This window comes from Bacillus rossius, chromosome 2 (assembly GCF_032445375.1).
Source record: "Bacillus rossius redtenbacheri isolate Brsri chromosome 2, Brsri_v3, whole genome shotgun sequence".
NCBI classification, from domain to species: domain Eukaryota; kingdom Metazoa; phylum Arthropoda; class Insecta; order Phasmatodea; family Bacillidae; genus Bacillus; species Bacillus rossius.
Window position 1 is genome coordinate 35,789,860 of NC_086331.1, and position 15,372 is coordinate 35,805,231.

The 15,372-nt window shown below is 32.7% G+C and overlaps 1 protein-coding gene across 3 annotated transcripts; it reads left to right on the plus strand.

Annotated features, from left to right (window-relative positions):
* Window positions 1-494: 494 nt before the first annotated feature.
* On the plus strand, window positions 495-15,080 carry LOC134529238 (uncharacterized). Of its 3 annotated transcripts, XM_063363124.1 has the most exons (7): window positions 495-1,158; window positions 2,558-2,755; window positions 3,582-3,921; window positions 4,003-4,340; window positions 6,622-6,756; window positions 10,235-10,310; window positions 13,340-15,080. In XM_063363124.1, the coding sequence occupies exons 1-7, from the start codon at window positions 772-774 to the stop codon at window positions 13,549-13,551; spliced, it is 1,686 nt and encodes a 561-aa protein (XP_063219194.1). In that variant the 5' UTR covers window positions 495-771; the 3' UTR covers window positions 13,552-15,080. The 3 variants fall into 3 exon arrangements, with proteins under 3 accessions (XP_063219194.1, XP_063219195.1, XP_063219196.1); XM_063363125.1 differs by lacking the exon at window positions 495-1,158 and having other exon boundaries at window positions 2,379-2,755; XM_063363126.1 differs by lacking the exons at window positions 495-1,158; window positions 2,558-2,755 and having other exon boundaries at window positions 3,372-3,921.
* The last annotated feature ends 292 nt before the right edge of the window (window positions 15,081-15,372 follow it).

Genomic DNA, 15,372 nt, shown 5'->3' on the forward strand with positions numbered 1-15,372 from the left:
TGAGTAATAACGTAATTATAGAATATATGAAAAACGAATGCAAATATTTTGAACCTTGCAGCCTTTTTTCAGATGGTTTATGTCATTTAGACTACGTGACAATAATCGATCAAATGTATAGTGACTGCACAAGTGTGTAGCTTTCACGCACATGACAATAAATTCATTAATAATTATATAGTGAACAGAATTACACGATTTCATTACAAACATCAGTCACAAAAGCCCTCCAGAGATATGTTTCCATACATCATAATCTTACATCTTTTAACAGAGTTTAAGAATACAATATTCGCATCTTCTGAAGTGGCCTATCCATGATTACACGCTGTTATTATTTAGAGATGAAGAAGTTATTGAAATTAATTGCTTTTTATTGAATTCAAATACGATTTTATATGACATCGCACACTCTAACTGCTTCAAATTTTCTATTCAGTTTCTAAATTTCATGTACGATGCTGTATGTACTGGCGACAATGAGAATTTGTAAGCATAAAGTTGTTGGTTTGTATAAGTTATTAGAGGCTTGCGATGTAGTTGAAGGGCACGAAATGGAAAGGACCTGTGATAGACCCTTGAGAATCGATGGCTTCAATAGCGTTCCATGGTGATCGGCGTTTATCACGCGTGGCTATTTACTTTTACTGTGTATAGGGTTTAATAGCAAGTAATTTTCCGAAATAAAAATTTGACCAGCGTGAAATAGTTGTATAGTAATGAACCAATGCAGAATAATAAGTGAAAAGCTTATGTGTTTTGTTTTATTATATGTGTTATTTTATCAGATTTCCGCTGGCAAAAGAAGTAGTAGGATTCCCATCGGCAGAAGAGCTGATGAGGCGTGCACGTAAAAGAATTGTACCACCCCAACCACAATCACTACAAGAGTTTGACGAGATGATGACGCTTGATCAGTGGAAAATTTGGGGGAAGTCTCTAAGTGGTGAACGGTTTTTTCTTAAAACCATTGTTTCCACCGATGGTGGGGTGGCCGCTTTATTTGTCTCACCACATTTCAAGGATTTGCTAGGTACAGAAAATTCTAACGTTCAGGCTGATGGCACTTTCAAGTCTGTGCCTCTTCATCCTAGAAGCGAACAACTATTTACCCTGCACGTGGTAGATACTGAAAGGCATGGAGGACTTCAAAATCAGGTATACTTTCCAGCGTAAATATGCACCTACCTAATTTTTGTATTAATTAAAAGTAATTTAATAACCTTTACATGTACTAAATTTCAATCATCAATTCTGCACTTGTGAGTTGTACTTCATAGAAAGGCAAATTACCGCAGACAGAGAAAATCTGTTAAACAGGTAAACACAAGGTATTGAAAATGTGTTTTTAAACCTGGAAATGCAGAACAAATTATTATATCTTAGTTACAAAACAGTATCAGCGGTTCTTCTTTCTATTTAATATAATGTCTCTAAACTGGTATGCATTGTAATCAAATATGTGTGTAATTTAAATTAATCTCATCTAATTTTATTAACAATTAATAAACGTAAATGACAAACTATTGTCTTTTAATTTTAAGTAAAATCTTGGTTGCATTTAATTTTCTCCTGATCAAAATAAAGATGCATTGTCCCCAGTTTGATCAAATAAATGCATTCGTCTTATTTTAAAGTGGCACACTTGGTTATGTAATTTTAATGATAATGATAATTGTATAGGAAAATATTTAGTCATTTCTGTATGTTATGCATGTTAATGTAATTTTGTCTTAGTAACAATTTTATACTAATATTCCTGTTATCTTGATAGACAGTAGTTCGATGACGCAGGAAAAAATGTTAGGACAAGAAAAACACGGGAAACTCTGGGAAATTGACTAATGTAAGAGTGTGGGAATCCTGAAATAGAGAGAAATACCAACAGAAGCACGATATTTCCATCATTAGCAGTATTCCTAAAATTAGTAAAACTTTAATATTTTACAAATATTACGAAAGGCCTAAGGTAACATGGAATCCAATATAACGGATATAAATTTTGTTTTATTTTCAGTATTTTGAGAGTAAAATATGATCTTAGTATATACGTAACAGCTGGAATAAATTAATGTCCAAGTTTTAAACATTCGTGTAGGTGAGCTGAATATCTGTGCATTTAATAAACTTTTCCATAAATACATCAATGACGCAAACGACACAAAATTTCACATGAGACGATGCCAATTAAATTTTTGGTAAAGTCAAATAAATTCAGGCTTTATATAACCTCATTTAATCTAGGCAAAATTAATTGACAAGGAACGACAGTTGTTAATAAAAAGCAAACCGTGAGAATTGCCTTTTCGTCACATCAATCGACTTATAGATATTCGTATGCTCAGACATTACATTGACATTATATGTATAACTCTATTGAATAAATATGGAACTATTTTCTGCATCATAAATGTTATTCATGAAACAATGTAAAATATTTAAAACAACCGGTTTCCTGCTAAAGAATTTATATGTAGGGAAACAACTTTTATCTTGTTTTTATAAACGAGTTATCATTAAGGGAGTATTTGTTTACTAATTTGATTTATTACTTCAGATATACCCTGCAGCTTACGCACTTATGACGAGAAGGACAACTGAAGCGTACGAAGCCGTTTTACGAGGTTTAATCGAAGAAGTGCCAACATTTAAGCCAGCAACTTTAATGAGCGACTTCGAACCCGCATTGCGCTCTGCCTTTCGACGTGTTTTTCCAAATGTATCAGTGAAAGGATGTTGGTTTCACTACGCCCAGGTAAAATACCATTCAATTATTTTAAATTTTAATAGCTGTGCTGTTTATCGTCATAAATCAATTAATGCATTGATTATGCAATCAAGGATAAAACTGGTGCAGAGCACTTAATAGCTAAAGCAAATTGGGATCGAATACTTGGTGGCATGGTTACAATACAATACACCACACTTTATGCATGCAATTCTAAGAAGTAGAATGTTAGGGCCAATGCAGTATTATTATTATTAATAATGATTTAAGTTTTCAGAGGTGTCACATTTATGTAACATAGGATCTGAAATTTAACTCCAACTCACGACTAAATATAATAATAGTTCTTGACCACTCAGCCAGTAACAAAATATATTGGAGGTCCTATTGTTTAAAGCTGTTGTCACAGTCCTTTCATATGGCTGCTTGGAAAAAAAGGTGAGGTTCATTTTAGTTTTATTTTATGGATCAATTGTGTATAGTCTGTCATTGCAAATGCAAAGCATTTTTCTCTACAATACCTTTACTGTAAAAGTGAAGTCTTTTTAAAATTAAATAACAGGCATAAATATCCGTTATAAAAATATTAAATTGCAGCTGCTGCAGCTTCAGTAATCGTTTTAAGAAGCATAAATCTATTTACATGAAATTTAAAACTGACAGCACTTGAAATTGGTCTGCTTTCTAGCTTGGAAACTTTGAAGATACATTTAATTTTTTTTTGTCTCTGAAATTTAAGCTTTTATGTTTGTGTTGATGTGTGTAGGCTATAAGTGTGCATGTGTAATATTGTACTGAATGACTTTCTACCCTAAGAGCCAGATGGTTGGACACACATTCTGTATGTTCAAAGGCAATTTTTCGACGCGCGCAACAACTGGGAATGGCGAGAACCATCCGCTCTGAAACTGGAGAAACGGCTTTGAAGATGCTTATGGCCTTACCGTTACTACCCACAGACAAAATTATATCTGGAGTACAAACAGTGGAAGAATATTTGCTGCAGGAAAACATGATGGTTACGTTTCAAAGACTCACACAATACATAAGAGATTTTTGGATTGGTGTGGTGACGCCAAGTGTTTTGTCTGTAAATGGCCTCGAGTGGAGGACCAACAATGCCGTTGAGTCTTTTTACAGAAAGTTGCTTAAAGCTGTAGGTGGGCCCAGACCGGAATTTTGGCATTTCATCAGTAAGTAAATTTATTTTCATAGTAAATATGTTAAGAATGTTATAATATTTTCCTCGTTTGTTAATAACTATGTTTTTTCAGCCGCTCTTAGAAAACAAGACAGTTCGTTCCATACTACAAGGCGAAACGTAGAGAGGCAGGTGGCAGCCCAGAGAACGCGGCGTCGATCGTATGTGCGGCAGGACGAAAACATTCAGCAAATGCAGGGGGAGCTGTCTGAAGAATCAATTTCTATTAAACGATTCCTCCAACGAGCATCCTGGACTGTGAGTTCGTTAGCAGAACGACTTCTACGAACATCTTTGGTGGCAGCTGTAATGGACGATGAAGTTACAGCTGAAGACGAATTCCAAGATGACACACCACCAGAACATCTTCCTGACATACTGTTTGATGGAGAGGTTACCATCACAGATGAGGTGAGTTAATGAAACATTTAAATACATATTTAGAACAAAGATAAAACTTCATTATTAGAATACATAATTCCCTAGTTTACGCATTTTATAAGTGAAATGTTTTATTGGTAAACCGTATAACAAGATAAAGGAAAATCTGCGGAAAATTGTTACATCCGTATTACCAAATGTACTGAAATAATTTAAAATAGAGTCTTTTACTTTTTTAATAACACAATGGCAACTTAATTTCTTTTGTGATGAATCATGAAATAACTATAAATTTAGAAAAAAAGGGCTATATATAATATTTTGTAATGGAGTATTTCTCACCAGTTTGATTGAAACATAATTTTATTTGCGCGTTAATTTGAAGTCGGCAATTCCATGTATAAATATTTGCAATATTTAAATCAAACATTATATAACTTTAAATAACATTAGTTTATAAAAATATTAAAATAATTTAAGCAAACTTTAATGCCATGTTATTAATATCATGGCTTTACATTCATTGGTAGATTTTCAGGCATGCTAACACATTCCAATAATTCATAGTTTATTATATCTTAAGTTTATGTCGTCTCTAATGACGTTGTGGTCTGCTAGTTGTCTACTACAACTAAATTCTGAAAATTCTCACGTTCATAGTCGATTACCAAAATTCTTTGTATCACACTTCACAAAGATGTGACGTTGACCGGGGCTTTCCCCCAATGACCCTGACCGTCCTGACTCAGTTCCCCCCCCCCCCCCCCCCCCCCCCCCCCCGCGTTTGTAGAGCCGCAGTGCGTGGGCATGTGAGAGTTCAAACAGTGCGCCACGACCCCGGAAGACACCCGTTTGTGCAGTGCAATATTCCCAGTTCCAATTTAGTAGGAATTAAAATGAAATATATATTTTTCTTTTCATCAAGTGTATGTGGTTTCAGCAGACTGACTTGAAGTCCCCTGTTGTAATGTGATTTGAGTGAAATGTTTTCACTTGACAAAGCCGGAACCGGAAAAACGAGCGGATTCGAACTTGACCGAAGAAGGAATTATTTCAAACTTTACTTATTAATGAATCCTATTTTATAATCAGTAACGAAAGCTTTGGAGGACGTGCTTTATATATGTACGTGTCTGTGTTTTTATCAATAACGCATGGTATGAATTCGATAATCATAACGGTTTACTTATTCGGCGCAAAGACGCCTCGGTGAGAGCCCTCTGCCAGCTTAGTCTGACGTCATCACCGGCCGAGGTATGACGCACCGGAGACTTCATACGTTGCCGTCACTGAGCCAGTAGTTATGTATTTTATTTTAATTGTTCTAATTCACTTTCTTAATACCATAGAGTCCTACCTATGGCGGTATTCATTAATTAAGAAAACGAATCCTTGATTCTTGTGAGCTTTGATATAAAGTATTATAAATATTTTAGCTTGTGGCATTCAGATACCAATTATTTTTATTTATTTCATTTCATAAATTTTAATGTGCACTTAAACAAAATATAATCATATAGAATTCCTGACAGAGTGTCATTGCGCTGTTAGGCGAGGGTATAATCAGGGTATAAACAGAACAAGAATACGCCAGAAATTAAGGAGCCCGCCTCGTCAGGGCGTATATGTGTTGGTGAGGTGAGATGATAAGCGTGACTCTCGCTGGTGTTACTAGCGCGGTGTCGAAGCGATGACCATTACACTAAATGGCGACTAAATGTAGATAAAGGTGGAAGTGGAATGCAAGGCCGTTAAGTGGTCTCAACAATATTAACGGGCGTTTCATGACAAAAAACTACTCTGGAAACACGTATTTTAGCCGTTTTCACTCTCCTAAAAATACAGTTTAAAAACGAAATACAGAAACAGAACGACTTTTCCGCCCTCACCGCATTCTTATATGCTTTCCGTAAACAAAGACCACTCGGATATATTGAGTAGTTTTCAAATCGCGTTTGTTCTACTGAAGCTCTGCACACCGTATGTGTGCCTTGTGTGCCTCGGTAGGCGGCGCCCTTGATAGCCTCAACTGAAGTTAGATGCAGTGCCTTGAGTAAATACATTTGTATTCTATGTTTCATACCCAATTTTTTTTTTTTTTAGCTAGACCAGTATGAAATTCGTATTTTGCTCAATTTCTCTTTAATTAAACACTCTATGTATACAAATAATAAAAAAAACCAGCATTAATGTTTGTTGCCTGCCTTAAATACCCATGTTTTCATGTTTTGTATGCATCATATTCAAATTTATTTTTTATAATTGGTGTTAAAAAATTCAAAACATTTATTTGGTTATTGCATTGTTACAGACCACAAGCACATCCAGCTTGGTGGAAGAGAGGACACCAAATATTGGAAGAAGATATCGGCATCGTGAACCTCCATATCAGAGACCAAGAAACACGAATGAAGAAGCTGGAAGTTCGTTTGAATCAATTTTAGAGGTATACAGTCAAACAGTACTAACGAAATCATAATAGTGATTTCTAATAGTATAATATTAAATTGTTTCTGTATATTTTAATGCTTTGTATTCAATACTGGTAGATGTTTCTATTGTCCTCTGTGGATGATTTGATAGTGCACTACGAGTAGCATGATATGTCACAATTAAATTGGCTGGTCATAGCAGATAATTAAAATAAAAATCTGTTAATAAAAGGGTGAACTCACGAGCACGTAATTTTGCTAAGTTGGGTTTCAGGAGCGGATAATTATTTTAAGGATGAAAAATGTAAAATTAATAATGAATGTCATCCTTATTTTTAATGTTACATCAAAGTGAAACCACTGAATTCTACCGATGCGATGTGTAAAATTGTTTGTTAGCATGCGAATCATAGGACTGAAATATTTTTATAGCGTATAAGAAACAATTACAAATAAAATATTAAATGACTTTACTAACCTCCAACACAGAATGAGTTATAATTCGACTGATAAATTTTAGCTGTTAGTACAAAACTCATCCCTGCGTTGTAGTAAAATCATTTATTTTAAATATTTGAGCGTAACAACATTCTTATGTAGCCTACATAATTCTAACACAACCTATAACAAGGCGTTATGTTTATTTTTAAAAACAAATTCAAGATTATATCAAAATCTTTATTGAAATTTTTCTCTCTTAAAATTTTATTAACACGTACAGAAAACTACGTGTGATTAAATAACATGTGAAAAAAATTATGCCTACATACCGCAAATAACATTTCAATTATTTAGATCGTTACTCTTGAACAAAGTCTAATAACTGTTTTATGAAGTTTAGCTGTAACTTACTTCTGATTAAGCCACACAAATGACACGTCATCACAGTTGGAAAGTAAAGGCCTATTTCTGGTCTCAAATCAGCTTACAGAGCGAGGTGGCACAAATGTAACATATTGGATTAAAATTCTAAAGATCTCGGGATAAATTCCTGTTATGTCCATCCGATTTTGGTATCCCATGGTTTCAATAGATTAGATACTTGAGGCAGAATATGCAAAGTAATCTCATAATAGAATATGGCCAATTTTCTCCCCAGTTTCTATGGCCTGTATATTGTTTGTCCTAATAACATTGCCGAACGAGAAGTAAGAACATAATTAAAATTATTTTAGGATCATTATTTTGCATAAAACCAGGGTCAATTAACTATAAAAAATCAGATTTGTGGGAAAGTAGCTTTAATAAATTAATCTCAGCTGTCGATAGGGACGCTTTAGTTCATAGAGTTCTAACTGCAATATTTCGACAGCTTGACAGAAGAAGCTGTTGAATGTTCGATTTTAAAATAATTACTAAGTTGACATTTTCTGTATGAGAAAATTGTAGGAAATTCCTTATTTGCATATTAGAAAGTGAATAAAGTAATTCCGTATATGACATATATAGAAAATCAAAGATGTTTTATTGGGAAATCACAATAAAACCATTTTTGGTGAAATATAACTTTATTCCGTGCATCTTAAATTTCAAGAAATTAACTTGTTGGGTAGTACCTATTTTTGAGAGAATGCTATAAATTTAAAAACTATTGTTTTATTAATCCATTTTCAAGATCTGTTTAGATTACATTCACACAGGAAAGGAAATATTTAATGCAATAAACAGTTTAGAATCTCTTTCAAGCAATTTTCGTGTGCAATAAACAAATAAAAAGGTAATTAAATATTTTTCCCAAAAAGGTAAATTATTTTTGCATGTTAAAGAATGAATCACTGGTTGGTTACTTCAGCAAAGGAAGTGTGCAATTTGAAGAATTAAGAACACATTTTACACTCAGTAATACAATATACATCGGGAACATTACAACTATTCAGCTTTGAAATTGCTAAAAAATATAGTGTAACCCTTCATTACTATCCATCTTTAATTACCCTTTTAATTTTTTTTCGCCATTTGAATTTACTTTTGAATTGGCAGTATTTTGATACATATTTGATTTTTTTACTGTATTGTTATTATTGGTATAACACTGTATAGGGTAATCTTATTTTGATTGAAAGCACGGTTTACAATTTTTAATTTATAACCCTGGAAAAAATTAAACAAAAGTAATTGCACATAACTAAAAAAAATCATTTTTTGAAAATGTTACCACACAGTAATTAAAACATGAACGTGCTAATAAATTTACTATTCTGCAATCACCTTAGAAATAAATGTAATTGTATTCGCTGGCTGGGACGATATTTCATTATTTTTAAATTATGTCCTTTCTTTGGAAATTAATAACTATTAACTGATCTCTATGATGTTATTCAAACAGTATTAATTTATTTGTTGCTATATCATTGGGTTTTATGCAATAAAAATTTGGAGGATTTGAAGCAAATTAATCCAATTTAACAGATTATGACGGGAAATTCATGATGGTACTATCTATTTCAACTCAATTACCTGTGTTTGCTTGTTGCTTAATGCTCGTCGTATTAAAATATGCCATGGGTGATATAAAATCAAAGGGAGTTGAATGATTGAAAATAGAACTTACGCATAGAGTCGTACTAGATTAATTTTTTTTAATAATTGGTCTTATATTTTTTAACAAACCCAAATAATAAAATAAATGCATTGCTGCATATTTACCAAAAACCAACTTTATAATCTCGTAGGTAATTTTATTTTGTGAACTTTATAAATCCATGGTTGACATACTTAAAACTATTAATTGATAAATTGCTTGCTGCTTATTAAAAATTGTTGCTATAATGAAGTACAAAGAAAACTACAGCTGGAACGAGCAAGCATTATTTATGTATTTTATCCACAACTTAACGTTAAACTGACTGTCACTCATTGCGAAATCAGCCATAATTATTTTATTTTTTGCATTAGGTGACATGATTTATTTATTGAAGCTTAATTTTAAACCAATCACTACTTTAGATTAAAAACTTGTTTTTTCGGGATTAAATACTGAATTGTGGGGAGCTTTGAGCTATTAGGCTCTATTTGTAAATTAACCGTGTCTTATTGGTTACTCAGACTCTAGTGAATAAAGGACAACTAGATTACTTCTTTACAAATTGCCATTAATGTTTTGGAATACAAGATCTTGTAATTTATAAAATATGCAATGATCATGCGTACGCCACAATGGCTTTACAAGAAGCGTCATCCATTTCAATAAAAAAAAAGTGTTAACACCAAATACTTCTTATTTAATAGGCCATAGCATTAACGGATACAAAATTTTAAATCTACCTTGATTTATTCCGATTGAAATTATTGTAATTTTTTGTATTGTAAAAAATATTTCATAGTATCTTTCAATATACATGTCTGTCGTATCTTGACGTTTATTTAACTGCTTTCACTCAACGTGTAAGCACAGGGGGGAGTTTATATGGATTTTAAAAGGGTATATCTTGTGAGAAAAGTGCGGTCACTATCATTTAATGTTTAAAATGTATTGCTTTGTTCTCAATGAAGGTGTCTCTTCAAGAAAATGGAATGGATCAAGAAGTTTCAGAACGAGTTGAACAACCTTTATCTGAAGTAACTACAAGTTAGTACATTTGTATTTTCTATACAATGATATCAATTCAGTCACGTATGATTTTATGTAAGTAAACTGCAGTGTTAATTACTGCTAAATTCTTAAACTATGACAAAATGCATGAGTGTGAATCATGTTAGTAGGCTATAAGTCAGTGAGGTCCTCATCGAGTATTATAACGCACCCTATGATGAACTGCACCAACAATAATGATATCTTTTATACGGTTAATAAAAATTAAGCTTCCTAAAGGGATTAGATGGAACAATTATTTGGCCAGCGAGATAATTCGCAACGTCCGTGGATACCAACGATATATTGGTGGAGTATAAAACTTGCTTACTACCTAAAACATGTTCAGACATAATAAATTTATTTTTACAAGTGTTTGCATGGAGCTAAGGGGATGGCATTTTTCGCGAATAGATCTGAACACCTGTTAGACTGCAAGAAGGTATACCCGCGCAAGCTGTTTCTTCCTTGTGATTTGCGGTCGTCTGCAAGAGAAGACGTTGCTTTATTTGACCGGGCCACTCAAGACGCGTTTGCTTCCGTCACTGAATTACTGTCATTGATTGTATTGTAACAATCGACAAAATAAACTCATCCAATCACGACACACAGGCAATGCTATAGTGTTTTAACTTTCAACTAGTCTCTGAATTTTTCGCGAAATATGCATGCCCCTAAGCTTGGCTTATTGTGTACCTAAGTAAAACATGTGTAATTATTTACCCTTAAGATTGTGATGTTACAGATTTATGATAACAACTCTGTATGAAGTTAGGTTAACACAATTCAATCTTCTAAATCAGATATGTTGCCACACGTTTCTATTTACGTGTGCAGAGAATTTGATGTAGAGTATAACTTATCAAAGCTATTATAATTTATTTAAATTTTTGAGCAGAATTTATGGGATACAGAAGTTGTTTAGTTTAAAAAAAAATTTAAATACCTAAACCAGTTTATAATACACGTATCTGCTTGTTATGGTCATTAAAAGAAATTACTCACTCTGAGTAAGATGAACAGCAAGTTGCACGAAGGCACCTTTTAAGATCTCAAATGACCCATTGACGCACCAACATCCAAATATTGGCAAATAAACAATTTCATAAGATTGAACTCAACTAGTAGAATAAAACATTAGTACAAAATAAATTTACTGCCCGCTCGGTTGATATTTCTTTGCGAGTATTTAATATTACTTAGACAATTAATTATTTTCTTTATTTTCCAGTATATTTAAAATTTTGAGGTGATGTTTGAAGAAAGATTACATGAATTCATGACGATAGTGTGACTTTCGAAAAATTTTTTTCCAAATAAATTCGTTATATAGTCTCCATACCCAATACCATGCCAGGAATATATACATAAAATAAAGAGGTGATAAATCTCTGTCCATTTCGTTAATGGGTAAAATAGGACCAGTGAGGAAGAAAGCAACAATAACTTCTAAACTTTTAAGAAATTGGATTTCATTTTAAGTAATTATTCCTTCTTAATATAATACCAAAAAATTTAGTTTCTAAAGTTTTTTTTATAACACCAAACATTAGCTCTATAGGTGAAAAAATAGGGGTTGATGGACTGGAGAATTTATAACTTTTTAGGTCCATTTTCACATCTGTTAAGTTTTATTAACTTTCGTAAATTCATCTAAAAATAATATGAAACAGGTTTTATACAACCACCCCTTACTATAACGAGAGACTTAACTAAGATCGTAAAAACCAAACATGCATGGCTCTTATAAGAAACAATATTGAGGCCATAAAAAATGTTTTAGATATTGTTAAATATTACCATTATCTTTTTTCTGAGATATTTTTGATAGCAGCAACCTTAAGTGCAACATGATAATAAATTGTTTTAATACATAATTATGGAAGTAAATGCGTATTTTATTTTCACAGGAGTTTTCGCTAGCGGCGCAGCACAAAGTTTTCAGAATGCTCCAGATTTCCCTAGAATATTCTTCAAGATTCTATAAAGATCCGTGTAACGAAGTATGACATTTAAAATCTACCTGAGCGTGCAGCTGAGCCAGAAATAATTTTTAACCAGCAGGGCTAATATTTGCATGTATTGTTAAATAGGCGTATATACATTTCATAACTAGAGACCCGGAAAATTCGCGGGTTCAATGACCTCCAGGATAGAATCCAATGTTCTCTACACACTCGGGCAAATGCCAACTGTTCGTTGGCTGCTGACTTGTGAGTCGTCTCGACTGGGTGGCCTGTTAATCGACACTTCTATGAGTGAGGGTCTCTAATTGACCCTCAGTCCTCCAGATTAACAGTGAACCAATGACAGAAGCAGCACTAAGGTATATCTATTGGAATTTTAGCATAACACGAAATGAACCCGCGCATTTTCCGGGTCTCTATTCATAACATAATATTTCAATGTTTAAAATTTCTATATGTTTATGAATGTATGTGTAAAGAGTTTATAGTACATACAATTTTCTAAGACTAATATTTAAATATAATTTTATACTCGAACGAGTTTCAAAAACTCATAATAGTAGTCGATAATCATGAATATTAGTTATCAGCACCCACTATGCAAATCATGCATCTTCATTTTAATATAAGACACCGTATTTCGAAATAATTAGCTATAGGGAAGTACAATATTAAATTAAAATAATACTCATTTAATTTATTGCTATTGAGAAAAAAGTTGTGTTAATGAAGCGAAATGAATTGGAATGAATAATATAATTGTGTCACTACTCTAATATTTAGCCTAGGCTATATATATGCATATAAACTTTCTCCGCCTAATAAAACAGTGTTTTCTGGGAGTTAATGTTAATATCGCAGTAATAAAAACGCCTTAAAAGAGGTTTGGCCAACAGCCATATTGAGCAAATTTAAATTGTCTCTTTTCAAAAGCTAAAAAATACCTTCAAACGTCAATATGTATACTATAACAATTTAATTTGTTTTAGAATGTATTTTCATGAAATAGAACATGCAAAGTAACAACACACTGACACTAATGCATCAATATTTTTCCAGGGTTGTGCATGATTTGCAACATCGGCGAGCCAACTAACATCATTGTCCCTTGTCACCATCAAGGCTTGTGTGACGAGTGTGTGGCTGAGCTTAGGAGGAGAATGACTTTACCACCTGAAGAAGACGAACTGGGGGCATTGAATATAGAATATTCACTGTGCCCCTACTGCCGTACTCAAATACACGACTTTTTACGAATCCACATTGTGTGAAACTGTAAATAACGTAAATTTTTTTTTTTTTCGTTTAGATTTAACCACCATTCTGTACATCACTTACCCAAACATAGTATATTTCTTGTAAAGTTCTTAACTGCCGTAAGTGTGTCTTAGGCCAGTTTTTTGATTGATACAACGGTAAATAATTAATTTCAATGGTGTTAAATTATGAGATTATTAAACATTATACAACTTACAAGTTTTAGAATCATTAGAAACTTAGGTATTTGTTTATATGAGTTTCAGAAAACGGCACCTTAAGATAATATAAGCTTCTTCTTAAAATTTGATTTATTTATTGACTTCTACATTTTGCCGAGGAAGAAACCAAACCCAGAAATTAACAACAAATAAAAAGCCCATGGAAAAATCCCATCATTTGACAAGATTTATTTCGGAATTCAAAGGTACGTTACTCCAAATACGTTCAAATATGTTTCAATTTACCAACGTCACTTGACACGGTACTGTTCTTTTTATCCCTAGCTGAACGCAGTGAATGAATGCAAACCCGAATTCTGGCATAACATAACGATCTAGACTAATCGAAATTAGTCACTGGTGCGCTGAAAAGAAGCCAGTAGTTGAAGTAAGCATACATCAAAGATATAGTATGAATGGATTATCAATAAACAATTCTGATAGAAAAATCTTGGGTTTGTAATTATGTTTACTAGCCTTTTATTTTGTTAGGCGAATGTTGTTATATTGGAAAATTTTACATTTAAAAAAACCACTACCCAAAGATTTATGACTAATCGAGGTAACTGTTGCAAAAACAGCGTCTGTGGTAGGAATGTCACACACACACACATATATAATATTATTTCTCAGGTAATAATGTGCGAAGCTTGATCCATTATACCCCTATAATCAGCGAGACGCTGAGACACCTTGACCAGCATCCACAATAATATATTATAAGTTTAAAGTGTGAAGAACGACTTCGTTAAAAAACATCCTTTAGTCTTTTAGGTTAAAAGTGATACATGCAGTATATTTTTGTAATAAAATACTTTTTTATCATTTTGCAACATAAAAAGGTTAAACGAGAAAGGAATCCAACACAAAAATTTATTTTTTTATTAAAAAAAAATTTTTTCCGTTTCTTTTCACATGCAGTTTATTAACACTTTTTTAGTTAATTTAATATAAATGGCTGAATGGGCTGCAAACGAGTCGAATTTAAAGTTAAAAAATTTTCAGGGTTGTTCGCGGGCTCGTTACATTCCCGGGCTTCTGTTAGCACAGTTTTATGATTCTAAGTGTCTATCCCGTCTCGGTCAGGAGAGTTGTCACTCGATGGGGTGTATACGCTACTATTATTGCAAACTAACAATTTCCCCCCCCCTTGTTTTTTTTAACCAAAATACGTGTCATTCACATTCATAGCTGATTATTTTACTTGAAGAAAACTGTAATTTCACTTTCAATATCCAGCAAATTTTATTCATGTAACGTTTACTTAATGATAAACGTGCAAACCAAAAATTGTTACATAATCGAAATGGTGACAATTTAATCATTCAATTCAAGTTTGTCAAATATAGTCTGTCCTGTAATGTGGATTCTATTAATCGGGAGACCTCGGCAAATAGTTTTGTTCAAATACAAACATCTATGATGAAATTTGTCGTACAAGTGTGTATGAATGTATCAGTTGATTATTAAAGAAACTACTTAAAAAACATTTTCAGAAATATTTTGTACTTATAGACACCAATTTTTAAGAAGCCGTTTAAAATGCGTTATATATGATGAATATTTGAGTAAATATATCGCGATTATTAAAACCATTAGTGTCGAAAAACGAAT

What these genes read in the sequence shown, in the direction of transcription:
- LOC134529238 (XM_063363124.1), top strand. Translation starts at nt 772, where the DNA reads ATGTGTTATTTTATCAGATTTCCGCTGGCAAAAGAAGTAGTAGGATTC. An exon ending in AGGTTACCATCACAGATGAG is followed by an intron (nt 4,341 to 6,621) that starts GTGAGTTAATGA and finishes GCATTGTTACAG; the next exon opens with ACCACAAGCACATCCAGCTT. An exon ending in CGTTTGAATCAATTTTAGAG is followed by an intron (nt 6,757 to 10,234) that starts GTATACAGTCAA and finishes TTCTCAATGAAG; the next exon opens with GTGTCTCTTCAAGAAAATGG.